Source organism: Myxocyprinus asiaticus, chromosome 2 (assembly GCF_019703515.2).
Source record: "Myxocyprinus asiaticus isolate MX2 ecotype Aquarium Trade chromosome 2, UBuf_Myxa_2, whole genome shotgun sequence".
NCBI classification, from domain to species: Eukaryota; Metazoa; Chordata; class Actinopteri; order Cypriniformes; family Catostomidae; genus Myxocyprinus; species Myxocyprinus asiaticus.
The window spans coordinates 20,446,531-20,472,480 of record NC_059345.1 but is presented as its reverse complement, the minus strand read 5'-3'; the positions used below and the strand labels follow the sequence as shown (position 1 = coordinate 20,472,480).

The 25,950-nt window shown below is 38.7% G+C and overlaps 1 protein-coding gene and 1 pseudogene across 3 annotated transcripts in view; one reads left to right on the top strand and one right to left on the bottom strand.

Moving 5' to 3' along the window:
- LOC127415413 (arf-GAP with coiled-coil, ANK repeat and PH domain-containing protein 1-like) overlaps positions 1–17,602 on the top strand; it is a 29,867-nt gene extending 12,265 nt beyond the window's left edge. For 2 of the 3 annotated variants that reach the window (XM_051654127.1, XM_051654119.1), the window contains 13 exons: positions 6,249–6,300; positions 6,551–6,651; positions 6,840–6,951; positions 7,265–7,470; positions 7,593–7,662; positions 7,820–7,914; positions 11,529–11,722; positions 11,948–11,995; positions 12,145–12,317; positions 12,399–12,508; positions 12,592–12,702; positions 13,410–13,465; positions 16,759–17,602. In XM_051654127.1, coding sequence (XP_051510087.1) covers positions 6,249–6,300; positions 6,551–6,651; positions 6,840–6,951; positions 7,265–7,470; positions 7,593–7,662; positions 7,820–7,914; positions 11,529–11,722; positions 11,948–11,995; positions 12,145–12,317; positions 12,399–12,508; positions 12,592–12,702; positions 13,410–13,465; positions 16,759–16,853 — 1,423 coding nt within the window. In that variant the 3' untranslated portion in view covers positions 16,854–17,602. The remainder of the gene's footprint in view (positions 1–6,248; positions 6,301–6,550; positions 6,652–6,839; positions 6,952–7,264; positions 7,471–7,592; positions 7,663–7,819; positions 7,915–11,528; positions 11,723–11,947; positions 11,996–12,144; positions 12,318–12,398; positions 12,509–12,591; positions 12,703–13,409; positions 13,466–16,758) is intronic. The other variant, XM_051654137.1, reaches the window with a different exon arrangement.
- A 3,138-nt stretch (positions 17,603–20,740) lies between these two features.
- On the bottom strand, positions 20,741–24,334 carry LOC127415768 (monocarboxylate transporter 13-like; annotated as a pseudogene).
- Between the last annotated feature and the right edge of the window lie 1,616 nt (positions 24,335–25,950).

The window sequence follows — 25,950 nt, the reverse complement described above, 5'->3', positions numbered from 1 at the left end:
CCGCAGATGGCCGCTTCGGTGTGTAGCTCTTCAGTTTTTTATTTGCTTGTCCTGTGTTTAGTAATATTTTTCCAGTCAGTTTTACCAGGGACGAACATTCGGCAGCATATGCCAGACAACCTTTTCCCGGTTTTTTAATATTCGGACGTTTTGCTGGACATTTTAGTTGGAGGCGCGGCTGTGTTGTTTAAACGTGCTAGGAGACGCAGGCGAAGGAGACGAGCAGGCGCGCTGATCAGGCTCCGTTGGCGCGGCTTTCGAACAGCGCTGCCGAGTATTCATCTAGCGAATCTCCGCTCTCTTCCTAACAAAACGGACGAACTACATCTCACACGCACAAACAAGGACTTTTCAAACTCTGCTGCCTTATGCTTCACAGAAACCTGGCTGAGTGAAGCCAGTCCAGACAGCACGTTATATCTGCCGGGCTTTCAGCTGTTCAGAGAGGATCGCATCACGGAGTTAACGGGGAAAACGAGAGGCGGTGGAACATGCTTTTACATCAATGAAAGTTGGTGTACAGATGTAACAACGGTAAAGAGTATGTGCTGTCCTAATTTGGAAGCGCTCTTTATTAACTGTAAGCCGTTCAACAGCTGACTGATCAAATCACAGACACAGAACAACAATACCAGGACTCAGTTATTATTATTCTTGGGGATTTTAACAAAGCAAATCTCACACGTAAACTGCCCAAATACAAACAGCACATTACATGCCCCACCAGAGTCAGGAACATACTGGATCATTGCTACACAACAATAAAGGATCCATATCGCTCTGTCCCTAGAGCAGCTTTGGGAATCTCTGATCACTGCCTGGTTCATCTTCTTCCAACCTACAGGCAGAAATTAAAATCAACCAAGCCAGTAGTAAGGACTGTAAAGAGATGGACCAATGAAGCAGAGAGGGAACTACAAGCCTGCTTCGATTGCACGGATTGGAGTGTTTTTGAGGCTGCAGACACCAATCTGGACGAGCTCACAGATACTGTTACATCATATATACATTTCTGTGAGGATATGTGCATTCTTACTAGGACTTATTTAAAGTTCAACAACGACAAACCGTGGTTTACAGCAGAGCTCGGGCAGCTTCGTCAGGCCAAAGAGGATGCTTACAGGGGTGGGGATAAAGTCTTGTACAATCAGGCCAGGAACACACTGAACAAGGAAATCAGAGTGGCAAAAAGAAGATACTCTGAGAAGCTGAAAACAAGTTTTCAGCTAACAACCCTGCATCAGTGTGGAGTGGCATGAAACAACTCACAAATTACAGGACTCCTACCCCCAACCCTGTGGTGGACCAACAACTGGCTGACGACCTGAATATGTTCTACTGCAGATTTGAAAGGCCCAATCTCACACCTCACACCCACTCTGACCTTCACTTCACACAAACACCAACATGTCCTGCAACCCCCCTCCTGCTACTCAACCTGCACTTAAGATCTGTGAAGATGATGTGAGCCGGGTCTTTCGGAAACAAAAGACGAGGAAAGCTTCAGGCCCAGATGGCATCTAACCAGCGTGTCTTCGATCCTGTGCTAACCAGCTGGCCCCCATCTTCACACAGATCTTCAATAGATCACTGGAGCAGTGTGAAGTCCCATGCTGCTTCAGATGCTCAATCATTATTCCTGTCCCAAAGAAACCAAAAATCACAGGACTTAATGACTACAGACCTGTCGCCCTGATGTCTGTGGTCGTGAAATCATTTGAGAGACTGGTGTTGGCCCACCTGAAGAACATCACTGGACCCTTTCTAGATCCCCTTAAATTTGCTTATCAAGCAAACAGGTCTGTGGATGATGCAGTCAACATGGGATTGCATCATATCCTGAAACATCTGGACAGAGCAGGGACATATGCAAGGATCCTTTTTGTGGACTTCACTTCAGCTTTTAACACCATCATCCCAGCTATACTCCAGAATAAATTACACCAACTCTTTGTTCCCATGTATATCTGTCAGTGGATTACCAGCTTTCTGACGGACAGGCAGCAGCTTGTGAGACAGGGGAAACTCACTTCCAGCACCTGTACAATCAGCACTGGTACCCCCAGGGATGTGTGCTCTCCCCACTACTCTTCTCCCTCTTCACCAATGACTGCATCACCAAGGACCCCTCTGTCAAGCTCCTGAAGTTTGCAGACGACACCATTGTCATCGGCCTCATCCGAGATGACAATGAGTCTGCATACAGAAGGGAGGTTGAACAGCTGGCTGTCTGGTGCGGTCAAAACAACCTTGAGCTGAACACGCTCAAAACGATGGAGATGATTGTGGATTTTAGGAGGAACCCCCCAACACTGTCCCCCCTCACCATTCTAAACAGCACTGTGGCAGCAGTGGAGTCATTCATGTTCCTGGGCACTAACATCTCACAGGACCTGAAGTGGGAGACACACATTGACTCCATTGTGAAAAAGGCCCAGCAGAGGTTGTACTTCCTTCCTCAGCTAAGGAAGTTCAACCTACCACAGGCACTGCTGATACAGATCTACTCAGCAGTCATTGAGTCTATCCTCTGCACTTCAATAACTGTCTGGTTTGGTTCAGCTACGAAATCAGACATCAGAAGACTACAAAGGACAGTTCGGACTGCTGAGAGGATTATTGGTTGCCCCCTGCCTTCGAGAACTATACACTTCCAGAGTGAGGAGAAAGGCTGGAAAAATCACTCTGGACCCCACTCTCCCTGCCCATTACCTTTTTGAACTGTTGCCTTCTGGCCGACGCTTCAGAACAGTCAGGCACAGGAACAATGTCCTGTGCAATACACAATTTAGTCTTTTTTATATTTATCCAACACATCCAACCTCTTCTGCCATTTCATTCTTCTGGAAAAAATAAAATAAAATAAAAAATAAAATGTGTGTGTGTGTATGTGTGTGTATATATGTATATGTATGATATATATATATATATATATATATATATATATATATATAATATTATTTGCAATGTACATAACAGATTTGTATTAGATTTGTGTGTGTGTGTGTGTGTGTGTATGTACGTATGTGTATGATTATTTTTTATTATTATCTATGTCTTGCTGCTGATTTTGTATTGTTGCACACTGGAAGCTCCTGTCACCAAGACAAATTCCTTGTATGTGTAAGCATACTTGGCAGTAAAGCTGATTCTGATTCTGATGAAGTCTGTCAGAGTGTTTTGTCTGCACGCTCTAATCCCCAATTCATTACATTTAATAAAAGAGCCACAGTGGATTCAACGTCCATTTTTATTTCTATTTTGCAGCAATTTCACCAGAAGTGATGATTTTGTTCTCTCAAACACTTGGAACGAAAACAAAGATTTATTAGCTAATTGTAAATTAAATTTGTAATTTTTATGGAAACATAGCTAGAGTATGGTGGTGGGTTTTGCATGGACAAGCAATTCTCACATTTTCTTCAGAAAATATAAAAATCTAATTTATTTTTATTTATTTTTTTAGATTTGATTTTATGTACAGTTTTGTGAGTTTTCTTCTGGCTTATCACCACTTAAAGGAATATTCCGGTTTCAATACAAGTTAAACTCATCCCTCCTTTTCTTTTAAAAAAGCAAAAATCGAGGTTACAGTGAGGCACTTACAATGAATGTGAATGTGGCCAATTTTTGGAGGGTTTAAAGGCAGAAATGTGAAGCTTATTATTTTATAAACGCACTTGCATTAATTCTTCTGTTAAAACTCATGTATTATTTGAGCTGTAACCTTGTTTAAATCATCATTTTTACAGTCATTCTTAGTCTTTCCTTACTGTGACTGGCACAGACATTGAGGCTACAAGAGTCCAAAATGAATAAAATCCCAAAAGCAGTTAATTGTGCAAACAAAATTCCAGTAATAACCAGAAAAATTAAGATTTGGCGCATAACGTGGAAATGTTATCTATAAACAAGCCCGAAATACAACAGGACATTTTATTTAAAAAAAAAATGAAAAAAAAATGATAGAGAGATTTATATATACCATGCATTCAGAAAGTATTCAGACCCCTTCATTTTTTTTCTTCCCATTTTGTTATGTTGCAGCCTTATGCTAAATTACTCCATACCCCATGATGACAAAGCAAAAGCCAGATTTTTGTTAACTTTGCAAATTTATTAAAAAGAAAAAATTGAAATATCACATAGACATAAGTATTCAGATCCTTAACTCAGTACTTGGTTGAAACACCTTTGTCAGCGATTACAGCCTCAAGTCTTTTTGGGTATGATGCGACAAGCTTTGCACACCTGGATTTGGGGATTTTCTGCCATTCTTCTCTGCAGATCCTCTCAAGCTCTGTCAGGTTGGATGGGGACCATCGGTGGACAGCCATTTTCAGGTCTCTCCAGAGATATTCGATTGGGTTCAAGTCCGGGCTCTGGCTGGGCCTCTCAAGGACATTCACAGAGTTATCCCTAAGCCACTCTTGCGTTCTCTTGGCTGTGTGCTTAGGGTCATTGTCCTGTTGGAAGTTGAACCTTCGGCCCAGTCTGAGGTCCTGAGCACTTTGAACCAGGTTTTCATTAAGGATATTTCTGTATTTTGCTGTGTTCAGCTTTCCTTCAACCCTGACCAGTCCCCCAGTCCCTGCCACTGAAAAACACCCCCACAGCATGTTGCTACCACCACCATGCTTCACCGTTGGGATGGTATTGTGAAGGTGATGAGCGGTGCCTGGTTTTCTCCAGACATAACGCTTGGAATTGAGGCCACACCAGTTCAATCTTCATTTCATCAGACCAGAGAGTCTTGTTTATCACAGTCTGAAAGTCCTTTAGGTGCTTTTTTGCAAATTCCAAGCGGGCTTTCATGTGTCTTGCACTGAGGAGAGGCTTCCGTCTGGCCACTCTGCCATAAAGTCCAGATCGGTCGAATGTTGCAGTGATGGTTGTCCTTCTGCAAGTTTCTCCCATCTCCACACATGATCTCTGGAGCTCTACCAGAGTGACCATTGGGTTCTTGGTCATCTCTCTTACCAAGGCCCTTCTCCCCCAATTGCTTAGTTTGGCCGGGCAGCCAGCTCTAGGAAGAGTCATGGTTTTTACAAACTTCTTCCATTTAAGAATTATGGAGGCCACTGTGCTCTTGGAAACCTTCAATGCAGCTGAACATTTTTGTAGCCTTCCCCAGATCTGTGCCACACTCCTGTCTCTGAGCTCTGCAGGCAGTTTCTTTTGACCTCATGGCTTGGTTTTTGCTCTGATATGCATTTTCAGCTGTAAGACCTTATATAGACAGATATGTGCCTTTCCAAATCATGTCCAATCAATTGTATTTGCCACAGGTGGACTCCAATCAAAGTGTAGAAACATCTCAAAGATGATCCAGAGAAATGGGATGCACCTGTGGGAGCTACATTTCAAGTGTCATAGCAAAGGGTCTGAATACTTATGTCAGTGTGATATTTTTTATTTTTTTTTCCTTTCTAATAAATTTGCAGTTATCAAAAATCTGGTTTTTGCATTGTCATTATGGGGTATTTAGTGTAGATTGATGTGAAAAAATAATAATTGAAAGCATTTTAGCATAAGGCTACAACATAACAAAATGATGGGGTATCACTGTACATTGCATTTCTGAATGCACTGTACAGTGTATATATGATTTCACCAGATGAGGTATATTGTTGAGGAATAAATAACAATAAACTATCAGCATAGATTTTTACAGATAACTGGTAGTTCCAAGAAGCAACTATCAGCGCTGATTAAGCGGTAAATCCGATATATGGGTCTACCCCTAATTTTAATGTTTATGGACTGGCCCCATTCACTTCCTTTGTAAGTGCCTCACTGAAACCCAGATTTTTGCTTTTTTTAAAGAAAAGGAGTGGCAAGTCAAAATGTATTTTTGTGGTAATCAACACAAATGTTGTTAAATGAGCTTAACTTGTATTGACCCCGGAATATGCCTTGAATAGATGTACATCTGTGGCTTCTCTGTCATTTGGTTAACTGACATAGCATTTATTACACTTATTATTGGCAAATTTCCAGATACCTCCTTTTGAAATTAATTATATATGTTATTAAGATATGTTTTATTTATTTTACAATGAAATTTTACGTTTTCTTTAAAGATGTATTTGCACTTTTTCTTTACCATTCTTTCTTTATGTTTGTCCATTTGAGGGGCTTTGAGTGTGAGTTCAACAGCTGTGAGTTCTGAGGTGAATTACAATTATATGTCCGATTGCATTATTAATACCTAACTTGGCCATAATATGTATGTGCTCATGCTGCAGGCGCTGGTTCTCTATTCAGAAAAACCAGTTGGTTTACCAAAAGAAACACAATGTAAGTATCCAATTGTCAAACCTCTGCAACACGCAGCATTAACCATTATCAAAGATTAACACACATTTCATTCTCACACACACAAAATATGCATATAGACTACAGATACACAGTTACACACATACCAGAACTGTGATATTGGAAATGGGACATTTCTAGAGAATTTGGAGAATGTTTTTGTTCCCTTTATGATACCGTAGCAACAGATGCAAACCACATTTGTCTTATTTAAACACTCTCTCTCTGATAGGAGCAGATCACTGTTGTTGTGGAGGACCTGCGTTTATGCACAGTGAAGCCCTACGCTGAACAAGAGAGACGATTCTGCTTTGAGGTTGTCTCTCCATCTAAGTGAGTCCATGTGTGTTTGCATTCAGCTGTCAGAGCTGCAGTTTAAGTGTTGTGTGAATTTCTGAGTGTGCAATATCATATTGCTGAAGAATTAGCTGGAAAAGTCCTCTAAACATGTAATTCTGCATTAAGGCAAGTGTGTACATAACCTTCTGATACCCTAAATGACGGCGTGCGTGTATGTATAGGAGCTGTCTGTTACAGGCTGATTCAGAACGACAGCAGCAAGGCTGGATCAGCGCTGTCCAAAACAGCATCGCCTCAGCATTCCAAGAGAGAAGAGATGACACTCTTAGTTCTGTAAGACACATACACACGTTTGTGTAGCTATCAAAAAGAGGACATAATATACGTATATACGTATAGACCAATATTGTTTTTATATAAAGCTAATAATAATGACTGTAGACTAACCCAAATACAAACCCTACACCTAAAATACATGATTTATTTATTTTATATATGAATGAATTGTCCCCATAGAGAGGTTTTGTTAGATTTAGCTAACTTCTTGCTAAGCCCACATTCACACACATTCATGGCCATATACGAATTAGAAACATGCTGTATATTTGTATGAGAATAAGGACATAAATGTCTGTGTGTTTATTAGAGAGATCGCTGTAGTTCAGTGTCTGCGGGAAGTGTGCGTTTGAGTGGAAGTGGAGGGGAACCAGAATCTTTTCATCGGGATGCCCTGGAGGAGGTGCAGGCCATCCTGGGAAATGGGCAATGCTGTGACTGCGGGGAGCCCGGACCCGACTGGGCCTCCATTAATTTGGGCATCACACTGTGCATAACCTGTTCTGGTATACACAGGTAACTCTCTCTCTCATACACACACACACACACACACACACACACACAAACACACACACACACTTAGGCTTCTATACTATATTGCATGAACAAATATCTGAATTTGGGTTTTGTGTTTGTAGGAGTTTAGGTGTCCACTTCTCAAAGGTGCGATCCCTTACGCTGGACTCCTGGGAGCCAGAGCTCGTCAGAGTAAGAATACGCACACGTCACACTCATAGATTTCTGTATCAAATCAGTTATTTTAGCATGTGCTTTGATAAGTCACACCATTTTTCACAGTCTCACTTTTTCTGTCTCCTCTTTTTACATTGTTACATTCTTTTTCTTAATCTCTCTTTTTCTTCAGCTAATGTGCGAGTTGGGAAATACAGCCATTAACCAGATCTATGAGGCGCGCATTGATGAGATCACCATTAAAAAGCCACACCCCTCTAGTCCAAGGTAGGTGCTCTGTAGTTTTCTGTTGACAAATAAATTAAAATTGTTTGCTACCAAAGCTTTGCTCTGCATGTCTTTGTGAAAACGCATTTTTATGCTCAAATATATTACATTTGTATTTCTTTTTTATTTCACAGAATTTTTAGTTTCAGTGTCTAATAGAACCAATAGGCCCTATTAAGGACATAGAGATGCCAGAGTTTGTGCTCGTTTACTCGTTTTGTTTTTTATAATTCATAATTTTGTCAATTGATGGTGCTTGTGCACTGTCCCCTACTGTTCAAGTATGCACAGGCAAAATCCCAAATTAAGAGCAGCTGAAATTAGGAAAATGTACCTAACATAAATATTTCGTACTCTCCTTGAATCTATATTTTTGATTACTATTTATTAAAAATAAAACCTGTGAACTGCACCTATCACAAGAAAAAGGCCCATCGTGATTTTGTTTCTCATATTTGCATTTTGGTGGATTACAGGCCTGTTCACACCAAACCCGTTTTTTCGTTACAATGTTTGTTTCAAATGAGCTTTTGTACGGTAACAGTGGATTCCAATGCAGCTATTCATACCGAGTCCGACAAATCATCCTACGACATTCCAAAGGTTTTTTGTTTTTTTACGGAGAGTGTTCCCATTTTGGTTTTTTTTTTTTCAGACTGCGATGAAAACTGACTGACCAATGAGATGAGAGATTTTTGTCAGTCACTGCAGCTGCTCAATCCAGCATGTTGTTGGCACTAAACAACTGGCAAACACAGGCATTGGACGTGCAGCTGATACACACCTGAAAATTAAATTCTTCAAAATAAATAGTTGCAGTTCATGAACCCTTGGTACTGCAATAGTTGCAGTTCATGAACCCTTGGTACTGCAAACATAAATCCGGTCTGTTTTTGAAAGTCTGCTTATGGTGTTTTGTCTTAATGTAAATTTTTTAATATCTCATGGCATTAAAAATAGCAGCGAGGTTCAGCAGTTCATTTGCACTAAGCTCGTAGTAACATCCCATAAAAACCTTCGTTACATGCAGTGTTTTAGACAAACGAATTGCAGAACCACACTGCTATTTTTTTGCAAGGATAATATAACAAAGTATTGCAATAATTTAAATAAAGAAAAGGCAGTGAGCCAGTATTTTCTTTTATATTAAATTATATTATATTAATAAGCATCCTATATTATCCTAAATTGTTATTCTTAATGTACATTATTCCACGTGTATTTATATCACTGTACCTTGTGTTATATTATCCAGGCATTATAAAAAAGAGAAGTTGGATTCTGGAGTCCTGGAAAATACTTGTAGATAAATCCATGTGCAAATATAAATAAGACATATATTTCTGTAACAGCACTCTTTACTCATCTCACATGCATAAAACCACAGATTATGTACTCTTAAAAAATGCATCAACACCATGGAAAGAACATAATGAAACATTTATGCCGAATTAAGTAAATAAATGCTTTAACAGCATTCAATATACAGTATTAATCTCTAACAGCTGAAGGGTTCGGACAGGAGACTGGTATGAAACAGCACCGCAACAGTGCCACTTACTGTAGAGGGGTGAAATAGTTCATTTCATGTTTTTACAGACTCTGTGTGAACAGACCTTCCGTCAGAGGTTCATCTCGCAAAATAGTCACGGATTTGGTGTGAACAGGCCTTACTGCAGTGGTTTTCAAACTTTTTGATGCCAAGGACCCCCAAATATGGCAATCCCCTTGCGAGGGTCCCGCTTCGCACAATATAATGCCTTCTATATATTTTCATGTACAGTATAAAGACCCATTTATACTTAGTGAGAAAAATAATAACCGTGATATTTTAAAGACAGCATGTTGTTTGCTTAATGAAATAACTGGCTTTTATATTGTCATTGTATTTTGTAAGTTGACAGCATATCTTGTTCTACACCCGATTAGAGTAATGTTAGATGTATAACCCTAAAGAGAATTATTATTTTTTAATTAAATTCAAATGTATTTTTATTGCACGATTCACAATAAAAACAAATCGTTGCTAAGCAGCTTTAGGGAGAATATTGCCTTACAACCCCAAGCAAGCAAGCTAAAAGTGACAGTGGGGAGAAGAAACTCCCTAGGGAGAAACAACAGAAGTACAAACTATTCTTTAACGTGTTCATAAGGAAGGTTTCTCAATAGTTTTGCGTTCCCTGGCAATAAATGTACCATGGTTTTACTACAGGAACCACATTTTAACCTTGATATTCATAGTAAAACCATAGTAATAGTACACCAAAATGAAAACTATGGTAATAAAAATCATAATTTTGTGGTTATTATGGTTTTACTACAAATACCATGGTAAAACCATTGTAACTACAAGATTAATCATGGTTAATCCGTAGTAAAGCCATGGTTACTCTATGGATACAGTAAACTGTATCAAAACCATGGTTTCCATAAAAAAACAAAAAACAAAAAAAACATGGTTTCTGTGCATTCAGAACATGGTTACAACAATGTTACTAAAGCAAAACCAATATTTCTGCCAAAAACTATGGTTACTAAATTCTACAATATTACTATAGGAAAACCATGGTCTTTGCAAAAAAAACACCGTTACTACAATCACAGTTACTAGAGTACTACTGTTGTAAAACCGTGGTTTCTGCCATAAAACTATGGTTACTACAGCTAACAATATTTCTATAGTAAAACCATGTTTCGGCAAGAAAAAATAAATAAATGGAAATGTCATTGTTAAATATAGTAAAGCCATGGTTTTACTACAGTAACCATAATTAAACTATGGTATTTGTATAGTAAAAACATAACCACAAAATTTAGATTTTTATTACCATATTTTCATTTTCTGTATTATCACTATGGTTTCACAATGAATATCATTGTTAGAATATGGTTACTGTAGTAAAACCATGGTAAATTTGTTGCAAGGGAACGCAAAATGTATTTCAGAAAAAAAACATTCCCGCCCTAGGGTCTCCGTAGGAAGGAGAAATGAACACTTTTTTCACAAAACCATATGCAGATTTGTTTACTGTTTCAATTGGTATAAATAAAATAAAATGTAATCTCATGATTTACGACTAGTCTTTAGAAAGCATTAATAATGTCAAATTTGGTCATTTACTTTTTTACATTTTGTATATGGATTTTTTTCCCCTAAAATCTTCTGCGGACCTCCTAACATACCCTCGCGGCCCCAGTTTCAAAACCCCTGGCTTAATACCTGGAATATTCCAGTGTTGCCACATGCTGTTCTTTAGTGAGGGACAGACTACCATTCTTACAATTCGACTTGTCTTAAACCATGTGATGTTGCAGTTCCTAATGAGGTTACCGACCAACTAGCAAAAACCATCTCGGCAAAGAATGTTTTGCTTGGATTTGTAATTTGTTAATTGTTCCTTTAGGATATTACATACAGGATTTCCACAAACCAGTGATCCTTTTACACCAATGGTTCGGTTGACAAATGGCAAGATAAAGACTTCCTTTTCGTACAGATTTGGTTTAAATAGAAAACCATTCAGCAATCACATTAGAAATACTTTGCCTCTCCCTTTTTAGTTTGTTTATAATTAAACTGATAATCGAATATAATCAAACTGATCTTGTCTCAGGCAAGATAAGGAGTCATGGATTCGCTCAAAATACGTAGAGAAGAAATTCATCCACAAGCTCCCGGAGACCGGTCGAGGTCCGCTCCTGCAACGCTCTAGTGCCCGACGTAACCGATCAACCACACAGGACAAACAGGGCACACGCCCCCCCATCAAGCCCAAACCCAATCGAGCCACCCTACCACGACTCAGCGGTATATCACTTTTTTTCCGTGCTTTACATAGACACACCCATGAACAAAGAGACTGTATTTATAAACTGTATTTCTTCTGTGCAATCCAGTGTATTCACGTACACGCAAATATACACAAAGATGCATGAATAGAATAGTACACTAGCAAATTGTAGCCATAAACATTAGTGTCTATTCCAGTTGATACTGATCTAATCAGTGGGCTGTTTGATGTTTCCTCTCCAGGCCTGACCCCAAGTGACATAATGAAGAACAATTCCAGCTCTCACAAAGGTTACACACTTGCACACATAACTTACATTAAATGACAAGCTACATGCACAATTTTTAACTGCAGGGTCTAACACTTAGTGGCCTTTTACATTCACATTATTACAGGCAATTTCCCTCTAAAAGCTCACCCTCTTTCTTTCTCTGTACAGAAAATGATGAAGAGGATGATCTAAGTGGTCTTCATCCTGGGGCTTTGTTGTATCGATCTGCGGCAATGCAGCACTTCCCTCTCATGGCAGATGCTCTGGCTCACGGTGCCGATGTCAACTGGGTTAACGTGGCTGAAGACAGCAGAACTCCACTAATACAAGCCGCTATGGCTGTGAGTGTTTGTGTGAGAAGATATGTGCATTGTTCATGTGTAAGAGTGTTTGTACATGTTACTGTATATCTCTGTCTGCAGAATTCATTGGCAGCCTGTGAGTTCCTTCTGCAGAATGGGGCTAATGTTAACCTGGTGGACTCAGATGGGAGGGGGCCACTACACCATGCTACTGTACTAGGACATACAGGGTAATACACTCTTAGATAGAAAGGCATAAGCTTACATGTTCTTCCAAAAACTCTTCTATGACATAATGTGTCTTTCTTGTCAGGTTGGTGTGTCTGTTTCTGAAGAGAGGAGCAGACTACAATGCAAAAGACATTGAAGAAAAAGACCCAATCAGCATAGCCATAGATAACGCCAATGCAGACATTGTCACGCTGTAAGTAGTCTTGCAAAGCCAGACTTTTAACTGACTACATAAAGTCCATTTTGCCACTTATGCTGACCCAGAATTGGCCACTTAAGATAGAAAAAGACTGTCTGACCAACAAAACAACTAATTACAGTTTGCTTTGTTACATGACTTTTAGGGGTAGGTAAATATGAAATTGAATATAATTAATACAATACTAAGTGCATTTACATGTACATCAATATACTGATAAGTATAAAAAATCAGCTCATTCTAAAACCGACATCACAGGAAAACCACGTTAACATCACATTTGAAATGATCGTGTTATTATCGTTTCCTCACTTTTGACATCAAACAGTGTACATGTTCAACAGACATGTGCACAAGACACTAAATAAGTTGCCAGAACACCAGTATAGGTGTTTACTGTACATGCAGAGTGCAATCGGGGTAATAGGCAAAAATCTTTTTGTGCTAATCGTTTTTTGCTCGAACTGTTTCGGACGTTTTCCCTGATTGAAGAACACGGTTTAAAGTGTTTACATGATTTTTTACATGTTGTTGCATTAAGATTGTGCATGTAAATGCACTCAATGATAATCAGCTTACTCCACTAGAATCTAATTCTTCATCATCTTAAAACTGATTACATTATCAGATGCAAAGGAAAAGTGCTTTATTGATAAAGTATTGCCTGCTAATAACTTGATTATTTTCTGTGGTTTTTGCAGACTCCGGATAGCCAAGATGGACAGGGAGATGCGGGAGATGGATGGCACACCATCAGGTCATTCTGAGGGGCAGGGCTGTGGTGGTGGGGGTGGGACTGGGGCTGTGCTTGGACAGTCAAAGAAAAGCTTTCAGGCCCTCAAGAACCAGCTAAGTGGTTGGGCACAAGGTGGCCAGAATTAACTGGCTGTAAATTTAAAAATAACACAGACAACAAAACTGCTGGAGAGAAGATAGTATGTGGATTTGTGCAATTTGATGAAGCACTTTAAAACAAATAGAGACATTGCAAGTTAACAGATAACACACAATTATACTATTACTTACACTAAGCAAGTAATGGCAATGCTGGAATGCCAGAACTCCAAAAAGGGAAAGTTAAAATAGAAACTGAATCGGTGGTGTAACGCTGCAAGTTAAATAGTGACAACACTGTCTGTGTGTCATAAATCTGTTTGCTTGGGACCAAATGCCATGTATTGTGTACAGTAGTGCACTGTACATATGTAGAAAGTTATGTTTATAAAACTTATTTTTACTGTAATCTAATTTAATATGTCCTCACTGACAGGATTAACACTGAGCACTTTGTAATAGAGTTTCCCTTTTTTCAGTTCCCTTAGTACCTTTGCTAAAGTTGTTTTATAAGATCTTGTACTTTTTGTAAAATGTCTATAGGCATTTTATTGCACTTGTCATTTACAATGAACCAGTTTTAGTTTATGGAACATTCAGGAATTTCAGATTCATAAGGAGACCTGATTAGGAATTAGAAATTTTTTTTTTTAACACTGTGTAAAGGGTAAATTCCTCAACAGGCTTGCAAGGCAGCGCTGTATTGATATTCCTCTTAGTACTACTACTACTACTTTTTTGTCTCCACAACTTTCTGCAATTAATTTAGCTCAAAATGCTTCTTATTAACAAAATTAAAACGTTTTATTTTGTGGATAATCGCAGACTTTGTTGTTGTCTATTTTAGTTTTTTATAAACGTAATACTTTTTTAAAAACATTTTTAGATTAAAGTCTAAAAAATTCAAGTTTACGTGACAATTGTATTCTCAGATTAACTGTTTGGCATACTGATTTGCAATTGGTCTTCTTTCTTGCATCAATTTCCATTCTGAATTGTGATTGCTCTTTTCTTTTATCAATGTATCCATTGAATGTAACTATCATCTCTGTCTCCTTTTCTCCCTATAACTATATTTGGGTTTACATGAAACTTTAACACTATTCTTTTGCTACCTTGCAAGCAGTGATATTTCCTGCGGGAAATGCAAATCTAGTTAATACTACTTTTGCAAACGAATTATCCAGCCGTTATGGCATAAGCATGAATATTTGGCATTTTATGGGGTATCATCAATTATTATTATTAATAAGTTAATTGTCCAATCAATTAATTAATCAAGTTAAAATTTCCTGTCTCTATGTATCATTTAGACAGATCATTAATGATCACTTTTAATTAAATGTTTGGCTTTTTAGTATAATCTTGGATGAATTAACAGGAGTTCATTACTTTGATACTGTTGCAATGCCAAGTGTTTACAAGTGTGTTGCTTGTGGTGCTTATGCCTTTTGCATCTGTTTTTTTGCTGTGGGGCTTGTTTATGCCAGTTTGTCCATCTGTCTCTGTATACAAATCTGTTTTTGCTTTTTGTGTGTGTGTGTGTGCGTTTGTATATGTGCATGTCCTGAGATGGGCGTCCAGGTGTCTACTGCTTGCAGTGTGTGTCCTCAGCGCTGCCTGCAACAGGTAACATCTGCTACACCCTTATGTATGCTATACTGACAGCTATACTCATGTACACTTAAAAGTCCTCTTCAAAGTTCTTTTAGTGTGTGCTCTCATTAGCTGTTAGATCACTAGACTATTTCAGCATTCGCTTCTACAAATAGACCCTTGCTTGGCCAAGAGGTTAAACACTGCACCATGGTGTGATTATGGGCTCTGGTCTTGCATCAGGAGGGACTCAGTTAGCCGTATGTCTAGACAACTGACCTTATTGAAGGTCAGAGTGTCAGTGTATCAGCAGTGTCAATATAAAATTGAATGCCTATTGTCTGCACACTTATCCAGGAAGAACGTTGTAAATTCCAATAGTTTCAATTGCAAAACTATTGTAATGGGCATGTTAACCTTGTTAGACATTGTTAATGACAGTGCTTTTTAATGATTTCGTCTTGAACGTTTGTGTGCTGCTTAAGATGTGCCGAATGTGTGGCGCCCCTATGCGTTGCATACATTGCATATACACCGATCATCCACAACATTAAAATTACCTGACTAATATTGTGTAGGTCCCCTTCGTTCCGCCAAAACAGCGCCAATCTTCATCTCAGAATAGCATTCTGAGATGATATTCTTCTCACCGCTAACTGGATGTTTTTTGTTTTTGGCACCATTTGGAGTAAATTCTAGAGACTGTTGTGTGTGAAAATCCCAGGAGATCAGCAGTTACAGAAATACTCAAACTGGCACCAGCAATCATCCATGCAATTATCAGCCAATCATGTGGCAGCAGTGCAGTGTATAAAATCATGCAGATATGGGTCAGGAGCTTCAGTTAGTGTTCACATCAACCATCAGAATGGAGAAAAAATGTGATTTCAGTGATTTGGACCATGGCATGATTGTTGGTGCCAGATGGGCTGGTTTCAGTATTTCTGTAACTGCAGATCAAACTCTGGTCAACAGAGAATGGCCAGACTGGTTCAAACTGACAAAGTCTATGGTAACTCAGATAACCGCTCTGTACAATTGTGGTGAGAAGAACAGCATCTCAGAATGCTATTCTGAGATGCAGGTTGGTGCGGTTTTGGCGGCACAAAGGGGACCTACACAATATTAGGCAGGAGGTTTTAATGTTGTGGCTGGTCGGTGTATAGTTTTTGCACCTCTGCAGATATATCTTATTTCCTGTGGAAAATTCGAATCAATCAGAATCGAATCAAGAAATCTGTATCAATACTCAGCCCTAGTATTTTCTACGCCACTATTGTCACCAGACAGAATTGCAAAAATGAGGATGTCTAATGAATATTTTAAATAAAAATTAAGAATACTGAATTATTTTCAAACTGTTTTTTTCTGACCACCATTCCATCTGCCATCAGTCAGGAAAACATAGTCCCTTCCTAAAACACACCCCGTTAAATGAGCGAATGTTACTATGTCGGGACGCTCATCGACAAAACATTAACATTGACAACAATTATACACTTCAGCTTTAAAGCTGTTTAAAAACATTCTATTTATTAATCTTTATTCTTAGAAGAATATTATGCTGATTATCATTCCTTTCTCTCCCTCTCTCTGTCTTTATCACTGTCCTCCCTGCAGGTGATGATACTTACCATGACATCTTCAGGGATTTCTCACAAATGGCCTCCAACAACCCTGAGAAGCTTAAACGCCGTAGCGCTGACATGAAATAAACCACCTGACCACTAGATGTCAATGTTACTCCAACACACACAGCCATTCACCCTCCAGACCACATTCTATTGCTTTTTTTGCTGATTCATCACCCAGCAGGCCATGGCACGACAGTGAACAGTAACCTCCTAAGAAATGCTGCTTCATTTTGTTTATATACCATCCGTGAGCATAAAATCCCATTAATGTGGTTCTTAAAGTCTGGGTTTTGTCATATTTATCCCAGTTTAGGCTTTAGGATTTCATAAATACTGTTTGTATGGCATGTAGTAAGCTATTTACAGTTATTTCTTTGGGCACAATGCTCATATTGTGTCACCGATTGACCTTCTGTACCCATTTAATTTATCATTGGCCAATACTAATCAGTTCCATGTATTAGAAGCAATTCTTATTGAGCAAGTTTACATTCTGAATGCTGTGAAAGCAACAAAGTGAATATTTGCAGTAGAGAGTGGTGAAGATGCTTGGCCTCATTTGGCATACTGATGGCAGTGAATTCAGCTCATAATTTTCCATGGACAAAAGTTGCTTTTCTTGGTATTCACTCTTTTGAGAGTCACGGTGTTAATGCACCTTGAATGCAAACATTTTTTTGGGTGGGGGGTCATTCTTTAGCTGGTTCTCCTATATAATTGTATTCGGTTTTTTTTCTCTTAAGACCAAAACATTAGAAAAAAGTTTATTTGCCGTGTTTTGAGAGAATATGTTGCTAAATAAATAAAGGATACACATCTCGTTATTTTTATTTGTGAGGTAAGCGATGGGTATTTGAAGTGTATTTAGAAGGCAACCAGGATGCATAATTCTATTTTGAAACCTAAAGTGCCTTTAATATAATCCTTCCACTTGAATACATAAGAAACCTGTTTGTGTGTGAATTAGTACTTAAACTGACCTGATTTTACTTGGATCCTCAACATTCATATCGGTCATTGAGATACGTCTTGTAGACCTACTCAGCTTCTGTCATGATCTTCCAGTTTAAATATAGTACAATGCCTCGTATAAAGAACATATCGTAAATTTGGTCATGTTTTGCCGTTAGCACCTGTCAAGTGCCTGGCACGCCTATTATAATGCAAATAACAAAACAAAAAAACAACTCAGCCTGAGTCATTGCAAATGATACTGCTGTCTCATCCCAGGTCAGAGAAGGTGAGGTGACTTCCAACATGCAGAATATACATTAATAAAAAAAAAAACAGCACAGTGAAAGATATAGAAATATAACATTTAAACCATTTTAAGACTCAAATCTTACCAATTTAAAATACAGAAAGTAGCATTACAGTAAAACCCAACTGTGCTGCTGCACTGTAAGCTTCCTAGAAAAATAAAGTAGCAAAACAGGGTCATAACAGGCACATATTAGTAACCTGGTAAAAGGTAAATCTACTAGACTGGCTCAGATGGCAAATTCTACCTTTCAATCTTTATGGTCTAGTAATATCTAGTTAACAATGGCAGTTCCATTGACGCTGACTACCACACCTGGAGTCACGAGTTCGAATCCAGGGTGTGCTGAGTGACTCCAGCCAGGTCTCCTAAGCAACCAAATTGGCCCCAGTTGCTAGGGAGGGTAGAGTCACATGGGGTAACGTCCTCGTGATCGCGATTAGTGGTTCTCGCTCTCAATGAACAGTTATGGAACGGAGTGTATCGAATCTTTCTGGTTTATGACACAAAAAGTATTAAAAGCTAGCAAAGTGCTCAGAGCTCGCCATTCACACGTCTGACCCTCACATGACGCCACGTGACTCTCATAGACCAGATGTATTAAATGTTGTAAAACAAGCTGTGTGAATGACAAAGAACAAAAGAAATGCTGTGTGAGTAGAATAAGATTAGCACTGCAATTATGCTTGTTAGCATTTAGTTTCCTTACTGCTTTTGTATAGCCTATTGGAGGCTTCTAAAAGAAATAAAAATTGGCAAAAGAAGATAATTTGCCTTTTAAGTGTTGGCTTTCACAACAGCATATCTGATGTGTATTTACTTACAGTTCAATGTCTGTTTGGCATCTGCTTCTTGCTGTCAAACCTCTGTTTTTTGCCATAGAAACAAAATGCCACTCATTTACTGCGGTTTATAAAATGACCGCAAACTTCAATCACTCCACCTAACCCCGAAGCTGTATACAGTATGTGAATCATAATAGATCTTTTTCACAGAATGTGATGACGTGTTTCCACCTTATTTAGCAGCGAGTATAAATTTATAACATTATGCTTACTGTTATATTACCCTGGAATTAGTTTTAAAAAATGAATTACCATAGCTGCGACGGGGTTTCTATTACAGCTGCCGAGAGAGAGACAGTAAATTTGGCATCTCCCATTTTAGTGTCTTAATCCACTGATAATATTTGCTATGATCTCCCATTCACCACTGTCAAAGTTTACCCTGCAATCGTTTACTTCCGCATTCAGTGTGAAAAAGGTTCCTGCCAGAGAATACCTTAAGTCAACTATGTCATACTAAATTAAAATAAAACAACAAATCAAAAATACTAATAATATAAATACTCATTTAAAAATAAATAGTGTTTCTTTCAAGATATATTAAAGGAATTTCCTTCAGAAACATCCTTTGAACTCGCAATGTCATGCTAGAGTCTACCCTCCCCTGCAGAATCCTATCTCCCTTGGACCCCAAGAGGTAGCCATTTGTAATTCCTGTTCAACAACATATAAAGTTATGATCTCATTGTAGATAATCAAAATAGCATTTCTGATTATCATTTAATAGCAGTGGTATCTACAAATAATAGTGGTAGTGTAGAAACTTTCATGGGTTATATGCTAAGATAGGCTAATCGGACAGCAGAATGTTAAACTAGCAGGTTAATCTGCTAGTAGGCAATCTGGTAAGCTTGCGAGCACACTGAAAAAACAGAACTATAAATGTACCATATATAGCTTTGGTTATATAAAATTATGTGTCACATAAAATTGTACATTATATTAACTGTCGTATTTACATAACATACATTATAAAGTGGTTTTCTAATCAGGCACTGAATAGAGCACCCATTAAAAGATCTTGTTGCTGACAAAATTGCTTTGGGGTCCAAGTGGGATAGGATTCTACGGGGGAAAGAATCTTGCAAACAGCAGTATGCTACAGCCTAACTGTACATGTCCACTGGCAAAGTGCGAGCTGAGATGACAGCATTGTCAATTTGTTCTCTATGGGAGCTGTGTGGCAGGCTCAAATTGGGGATTGTGGGTTTGACAGATCAGAGCAAGTGGTGAGAGTATCAAAAAGTTGTGAAATGTAAAATTTTATGCACAAGTGATTGCCTAAAGACGGCAGCCAAATGTGAGGTGATAGCAGTGAAATTTGTCATAACGGTTTCAAAATATGCCGATAGTGCTGGATTATCTAGTGGGTCAGTGTTTAAATCACATCATTACCTATACTTAAACTTTGATGACTTTACAAAAGAGTTTGTAAGTTATTTTTTGGGAGTTATTTTGTGCCACAGAGCACTAACGTGCACAGAACGGGGGCAGCAGGGGCACAAGCCATCCAGAAAAAAGGGAGAAATTAAATTAAAAGTTAAATAAAACAAATTAAAATCTCGTGATAATCTCACAATATCAGTAACAATGTATTATGAGATTTATTTTTAAATCGTGGACGTATTAAAGAAAATTAAGTGGAGGTGCCTTTAAGAGCGCGTGATCGGGGGCAGATACCAATCGCAAGTGATCCTCCCTATGACCTATACTCACTCAGACCTGCAGAGCCCTTGAGGTGGGTACATTGAAGGAAACATGGCATTACTCGCATGTTATATGCTATTCAACGACCATGTACAGTGGCGTAGATTTGGCTTGAACATGGGGTGGGGGGGGGGTTGCAGCGTGGGGCATTTACATGTTTCCACTGATCATGGTATAAATAATGGGGGGGGGGGAGGCTCGTACTTGCTTGTTTTGATTATTGGAGGGGTTAACTCCCCCCCGGAATCTACGCCTCTGTAACATTCACGCAACACAGTCCATCGCCTCTCGCTTTCTCTTTGCACTGTGCACCACGTTACCAGGGTAATGCCATAGTACTGAATGATTGATCATGTTCATATTTCATGATAATGTCATAGTACTCCAAGGTACTTTAAAAAAAATACCATGGTTTTACTATGACACGTCATAAACATGGGGTTATCACAGACCATGTCTGAAAATAAATGTGTATTATTACCATGGTGCTTTTTATGAGAAATATAACAGAATAGGCTATTTGTGAAAGGAAAAATGGAAAAAAAAAATGTACAGTATATACAAAAGAAAATGGTTAAATTCTCAAAAAGCAAAGAAATTAGTTAAGTATTTATAATTACTCCCCACAGTCATGTCACAGAACTAGCACCAGAACAATAACAAACACTTCATGATTCAGGACATGATGCATAATGCTAACTATGGACCTTGCTAATAATGCTAACTCCTTGTCTGTGTAAGGTATACTATCCACAGGGCAGTTTCTCAGAACCTGAGCTCAGAGTTTGAGTAGACCATTTTCCATGGAGTCATCCTGATACTTTTTCTTTTATGGTGACAGAGGTGGAGGGGTCATACAGGACCAAAATTGAGGTAGAGTCACTGTAACTAATGTACCTAACAAAAGGAAACTTCCAGCAACCAGAAAAGAGGCTGTGTATGTCCCAGTGCAGTCCTTTAGCCAACCTAGTAGGAAAAATAGAGACAATTGTTTGAATGTTGCTTATCAACCTGAGTTGTAACAATTTTGACAGCCTTTTAAATAAAAATGATTAAAAAGTATTATTGTGATGATCTTTTGTGTGGCAGTAGGCTCCCACCAGACAATGGAGCTCCCAGCAGTCCTCAAAGGCTCTCTATAAGCTGCAGGAGACCAAGGGCTTCTAGCATTCGCTCCATGCCTACAATTTCTGGGACCACCACAAAGACAGTGGCGTAATTGCTCCTACACAGAACCCATATGCCAGGCTGACTACTAACAGTCCTGGATAATTCACACCAAGAGGAATAAGCAGAAATAGCCCCAGTAACACAGTCCACACCGTCAGCATGTGGGGCATCCGCATTTTGCCCAGGTCCGAAGCCCAGCCAGACACTACATGACCCAAAATGTCTGCCACACCAGTGACAGAGATAACAAAGGCTGCCTGGTATTCAGTGAAACCAATATGACGGCTGTGGGCGACAAGATGAACGTAAGGGATAAAGGAACCAGCATTGAAGAACTTTGGTGACTGCCAAAGTATAAGTGAGGAAGCTGCGGTGCAAAAGCTGGGAGAGATCAAAGCACTCATAGATATGGGAGAGTAAGCAAGAGCATTTGTTGACATTGGCAGAGTTTTCAGTCTAAGAGGAGTACAAAAAATAAACATGTCAACATACCAGTAAAGCAAGTTCACATGCTAAAAGACAGGCATGTTAAAAAGAGTTTCCCTGCAAATGCCATGATATTCATCTCTTGTTCGGCTTTTAATACGTGCTAAACATGCTAATATTGCTAGTCCTACAGAAAATGTTTTGTTTGATTTCACATAACACCTTAAATTTTAAAAGCATGTGGATGACCATATACACAGAGATACACTGATCTCCTGAAATTTTCACACTCAACAGTCCCTATAATTTACTCTGAATGGTACCGAAAACAAAAACATCCAGTGAGCAATAGTTCTGTGGATGGAAATGCCTTGTTGATGTGAGAGGTCAAAGAATGGCCAGACTGGTTGAAACTGACAAAGTCTACAGTAACTCATATAACTGCTCTGTACAATTGTGGTGAGAAGAATAGCATCTCAGAATGCTATTCTGAAACAGCGCCAACCCGCATCTCAGCGGCACGAGGGGGACCTACAAAATATTAGGCAGGTGATTTTAATGTTGTCACTGATCGGTGTATCTCAGCCACCACCGAAGACCATTTTTGACCCAGGAAAACTCTGCAAAATGTTGCTAACCCAAGCATACACCATAAAGTTAAAGAACTGACATAACTGTAGGGTCTGATATTTAAAGTTCAATAGCCAGCATTCACACAGATATAAAACACCAAATCACATACAGTCTCCACAACTTTTGGACCACAACCTTTCTTTATTGGGCGAATGAGAGCCCCACAAGCTATAAAGTTGAAGCTGAGGCCTCCCAGGATAAGTAAGGCTACACGTCAAGTATAGACCTCCACAAGATACTGAAAAAAGTGGAGAGAAGGTGAAAGAGGCAAGATCTCCACATGGTGAAATACTGAATCACTGATGCAATAATAAGGGTGAAAACCAGCGCCCAGCCTAAACCTGATAAAAATGGACATAGAGACTACATGAACATGAATCATTAATCAGGATCGTGCAATTACCTAATTATTAACGGGTGTAAATCGGACGATTTCATGCCGATACTTCAAAGTCTGCCGAGACACGATTCGATTCAGGGGCCTGCGATCGATATTCCGATATTATGTGCCTATGTTACACAATTAAAAAAAAAAAAAAAAAACAGCTCTCTGTATACACATCGAGACATCAACAACAAAAGGTACTGATGTTGAAAAAAAATTTAAAAAATTATACAGATAAATATAAAAAAATAGTCACACAAGTGATCATCACTCGTTTGATGACAGCCAATTTTTCAGTTTGCTCCAATTCAAAATACTTACATACCCATGACTTGTTTCCAACTATACGTACTATCTGTGGTTTTCTTGGCGACAACTTCCACAGTTGTAATGAAAAATTCTGTTACAGTTAACTGGGATAAATGTTAGTAAGGGTGTTGATGTGTAGATGTTTAAAGTCTTATAACTGATTCTGGAATTGAGCAGGTGTTTCTCTTTCCCTCGTTAGTGCTGTTCAGAATGTGTTGTCAAGATGTTTCACATGGTTGAACTGCTCCATGGTTAATTTAAATAGCAAATTCTCATGTAAAATGCAAATGGACCGCATGCGCAATGATATCGATGGAAGTCCAAATTAATCGTGCATGTGAGCCGCTCTGCGTTTGTTGCCTGGGAAGCTAGAATAAATCCCAGGCCTGAGAGAAATCATCCAATCATAACAACTGGCCTAGCTCCATACACATTGCATGCGGCCGTACCTATTGGACCTACACACACACACGCAGACACACTTAATCAATCGAATGTGGCAAACCAAAGTAATGGTTTGTTAACAAATAAGCAAAGTGTGTGCTGTTAAAAACAACTTGTCTCTGTTATAGGCAATATGAATAAGTGTCTACATAGAGTACAGTATGAACTTACTGATCAGCTGTTGAATTGCCACCCCAATGGATGTTATCCAGGACACAGCCTGGGTACTCTCTCCAAAGTACTGCACAAACTCCACAAAAAAGATCCCCAGGCTGCGGATGAGCCTAAACACCAAAGCGGAGTCCACAAAGAGATCACTACCAGGGTACTGCACATTCCTTCCCACTACCCCCTTCCTCTGGGCTACACTGCTGCTAAACATCTACCCACTAAGGTGTTTTAAATAGGGATGTTCCAGAATGGTCAACTAGTCATCCAACAACTAACATCTCCATTACTGAGGTCAACTAAGGAGAATAGCGGTGGTGCTTTTAAATTGGAGACACACAGTTAGAAGTCATTTCCTCTGCTGTGTGCAATGTTCCCATTATAATGCATAATCCACAGGTTATTTGTGAAGTTTTGTGGAGATTATTGTGCACCCACAATAATCAGTTATGCAATTTTGAATGTGGAGCGAAGATCGCCCTGTGACTTCAAGAGCTTTAGTTACATTGATACGCTTCAGTCTACATCTAGGATGTGCACAAGCGGTCAGATATCAGTTCTTAACCCAATATTAGGCCTTATTCTGTCCAAAACACACACACAGTAGATTACAGTTCTTCAAAATTTTGAACAGGTAAAGTGAATTTAATTGTTAGAAAATTTGCAGTCAACACTCTGTCAGCAGTGTGTTAAAAACAATGAAGTACTGCTAAACATGGAGTGCATTGTTTTCAGGCAAAAAATTGCTATCAGGATGTACAACCACCATAATGCATTAAAAATGTGGGTATCACATTCTGTCAGGCAGGACGTATATATTATTACAATACAAATACTAGCCCTTAAAAGGAACAACATTAGTGTTGATTTCCACATAAAATCATTTTTAAAAATCGCGGTTACAGTGAGGCACTTACAATGGATGTGATTTTTTTGGAGGGTTTAAACTCAGAAATGTGATACTTATTTAATAAAACACTTACATACATTTTTCTGTTAAAACTGTACATTCCAAGATACCTGCATTAAAAAATATGCATAAACTCCAGACGCAGCCGACTCGTGTTGTATTGATTAGTGATCACGTCTAGAAGCATTCAGGCAAGAAATGTCTCAAACACAACCACAAATTTGACGATATTCCTCCTCCTTCAAAATGTAAATTCAAGGTTTGTTTACATGACAGACTCTTTTATATTTATATTTTGATTAAAGATTACAAGGTAATTTTGTTTTTATAAAATAGCAAATATGCACTGATGAATCATTCACAGTAAGACCAATAACATGCATTAATAAAATAGATAGGGTAAATTTTGTTTTCATGCCAACTTTAACACTTACGGATTGGCCACATTCACTTCCATTGTAAGTGCCTCACTGTAACCCAGATTTGTGCTTTTCTTTTAAAAGGAAGGACAAGTGTAAATACATTTTTGTGGTTATCAACATTATGCCAAAAAATGCTTAAAATTGAGCTTATACTGAACATGGAACATTCCTTTAAAAAGCACTGTTTTTTTTTTTTTTTTTTTTTTTTTATCAATATCCATTTTCCATTTGAAATGAATCAACCACTAAAATACATATTGTTCGACCATCGACCACTAATCTGAATAGGGGCTTGTAAACCAAATTCTGATTTTTGGGAGCGATCAGCTGTCCATACATTATACCATCTGTTAATGAACTTAGTCTAGTGTGGTACAGATATTACAGAACTAGGTTGGTAGTGACCTTAAGTAAGGCACTTAACCCTAGGTTGCTCCACAGGGGGAATGTTCCTGTAATGAGCATATTGTCATTTGCTCTGGATAATAGTGTCTCCTA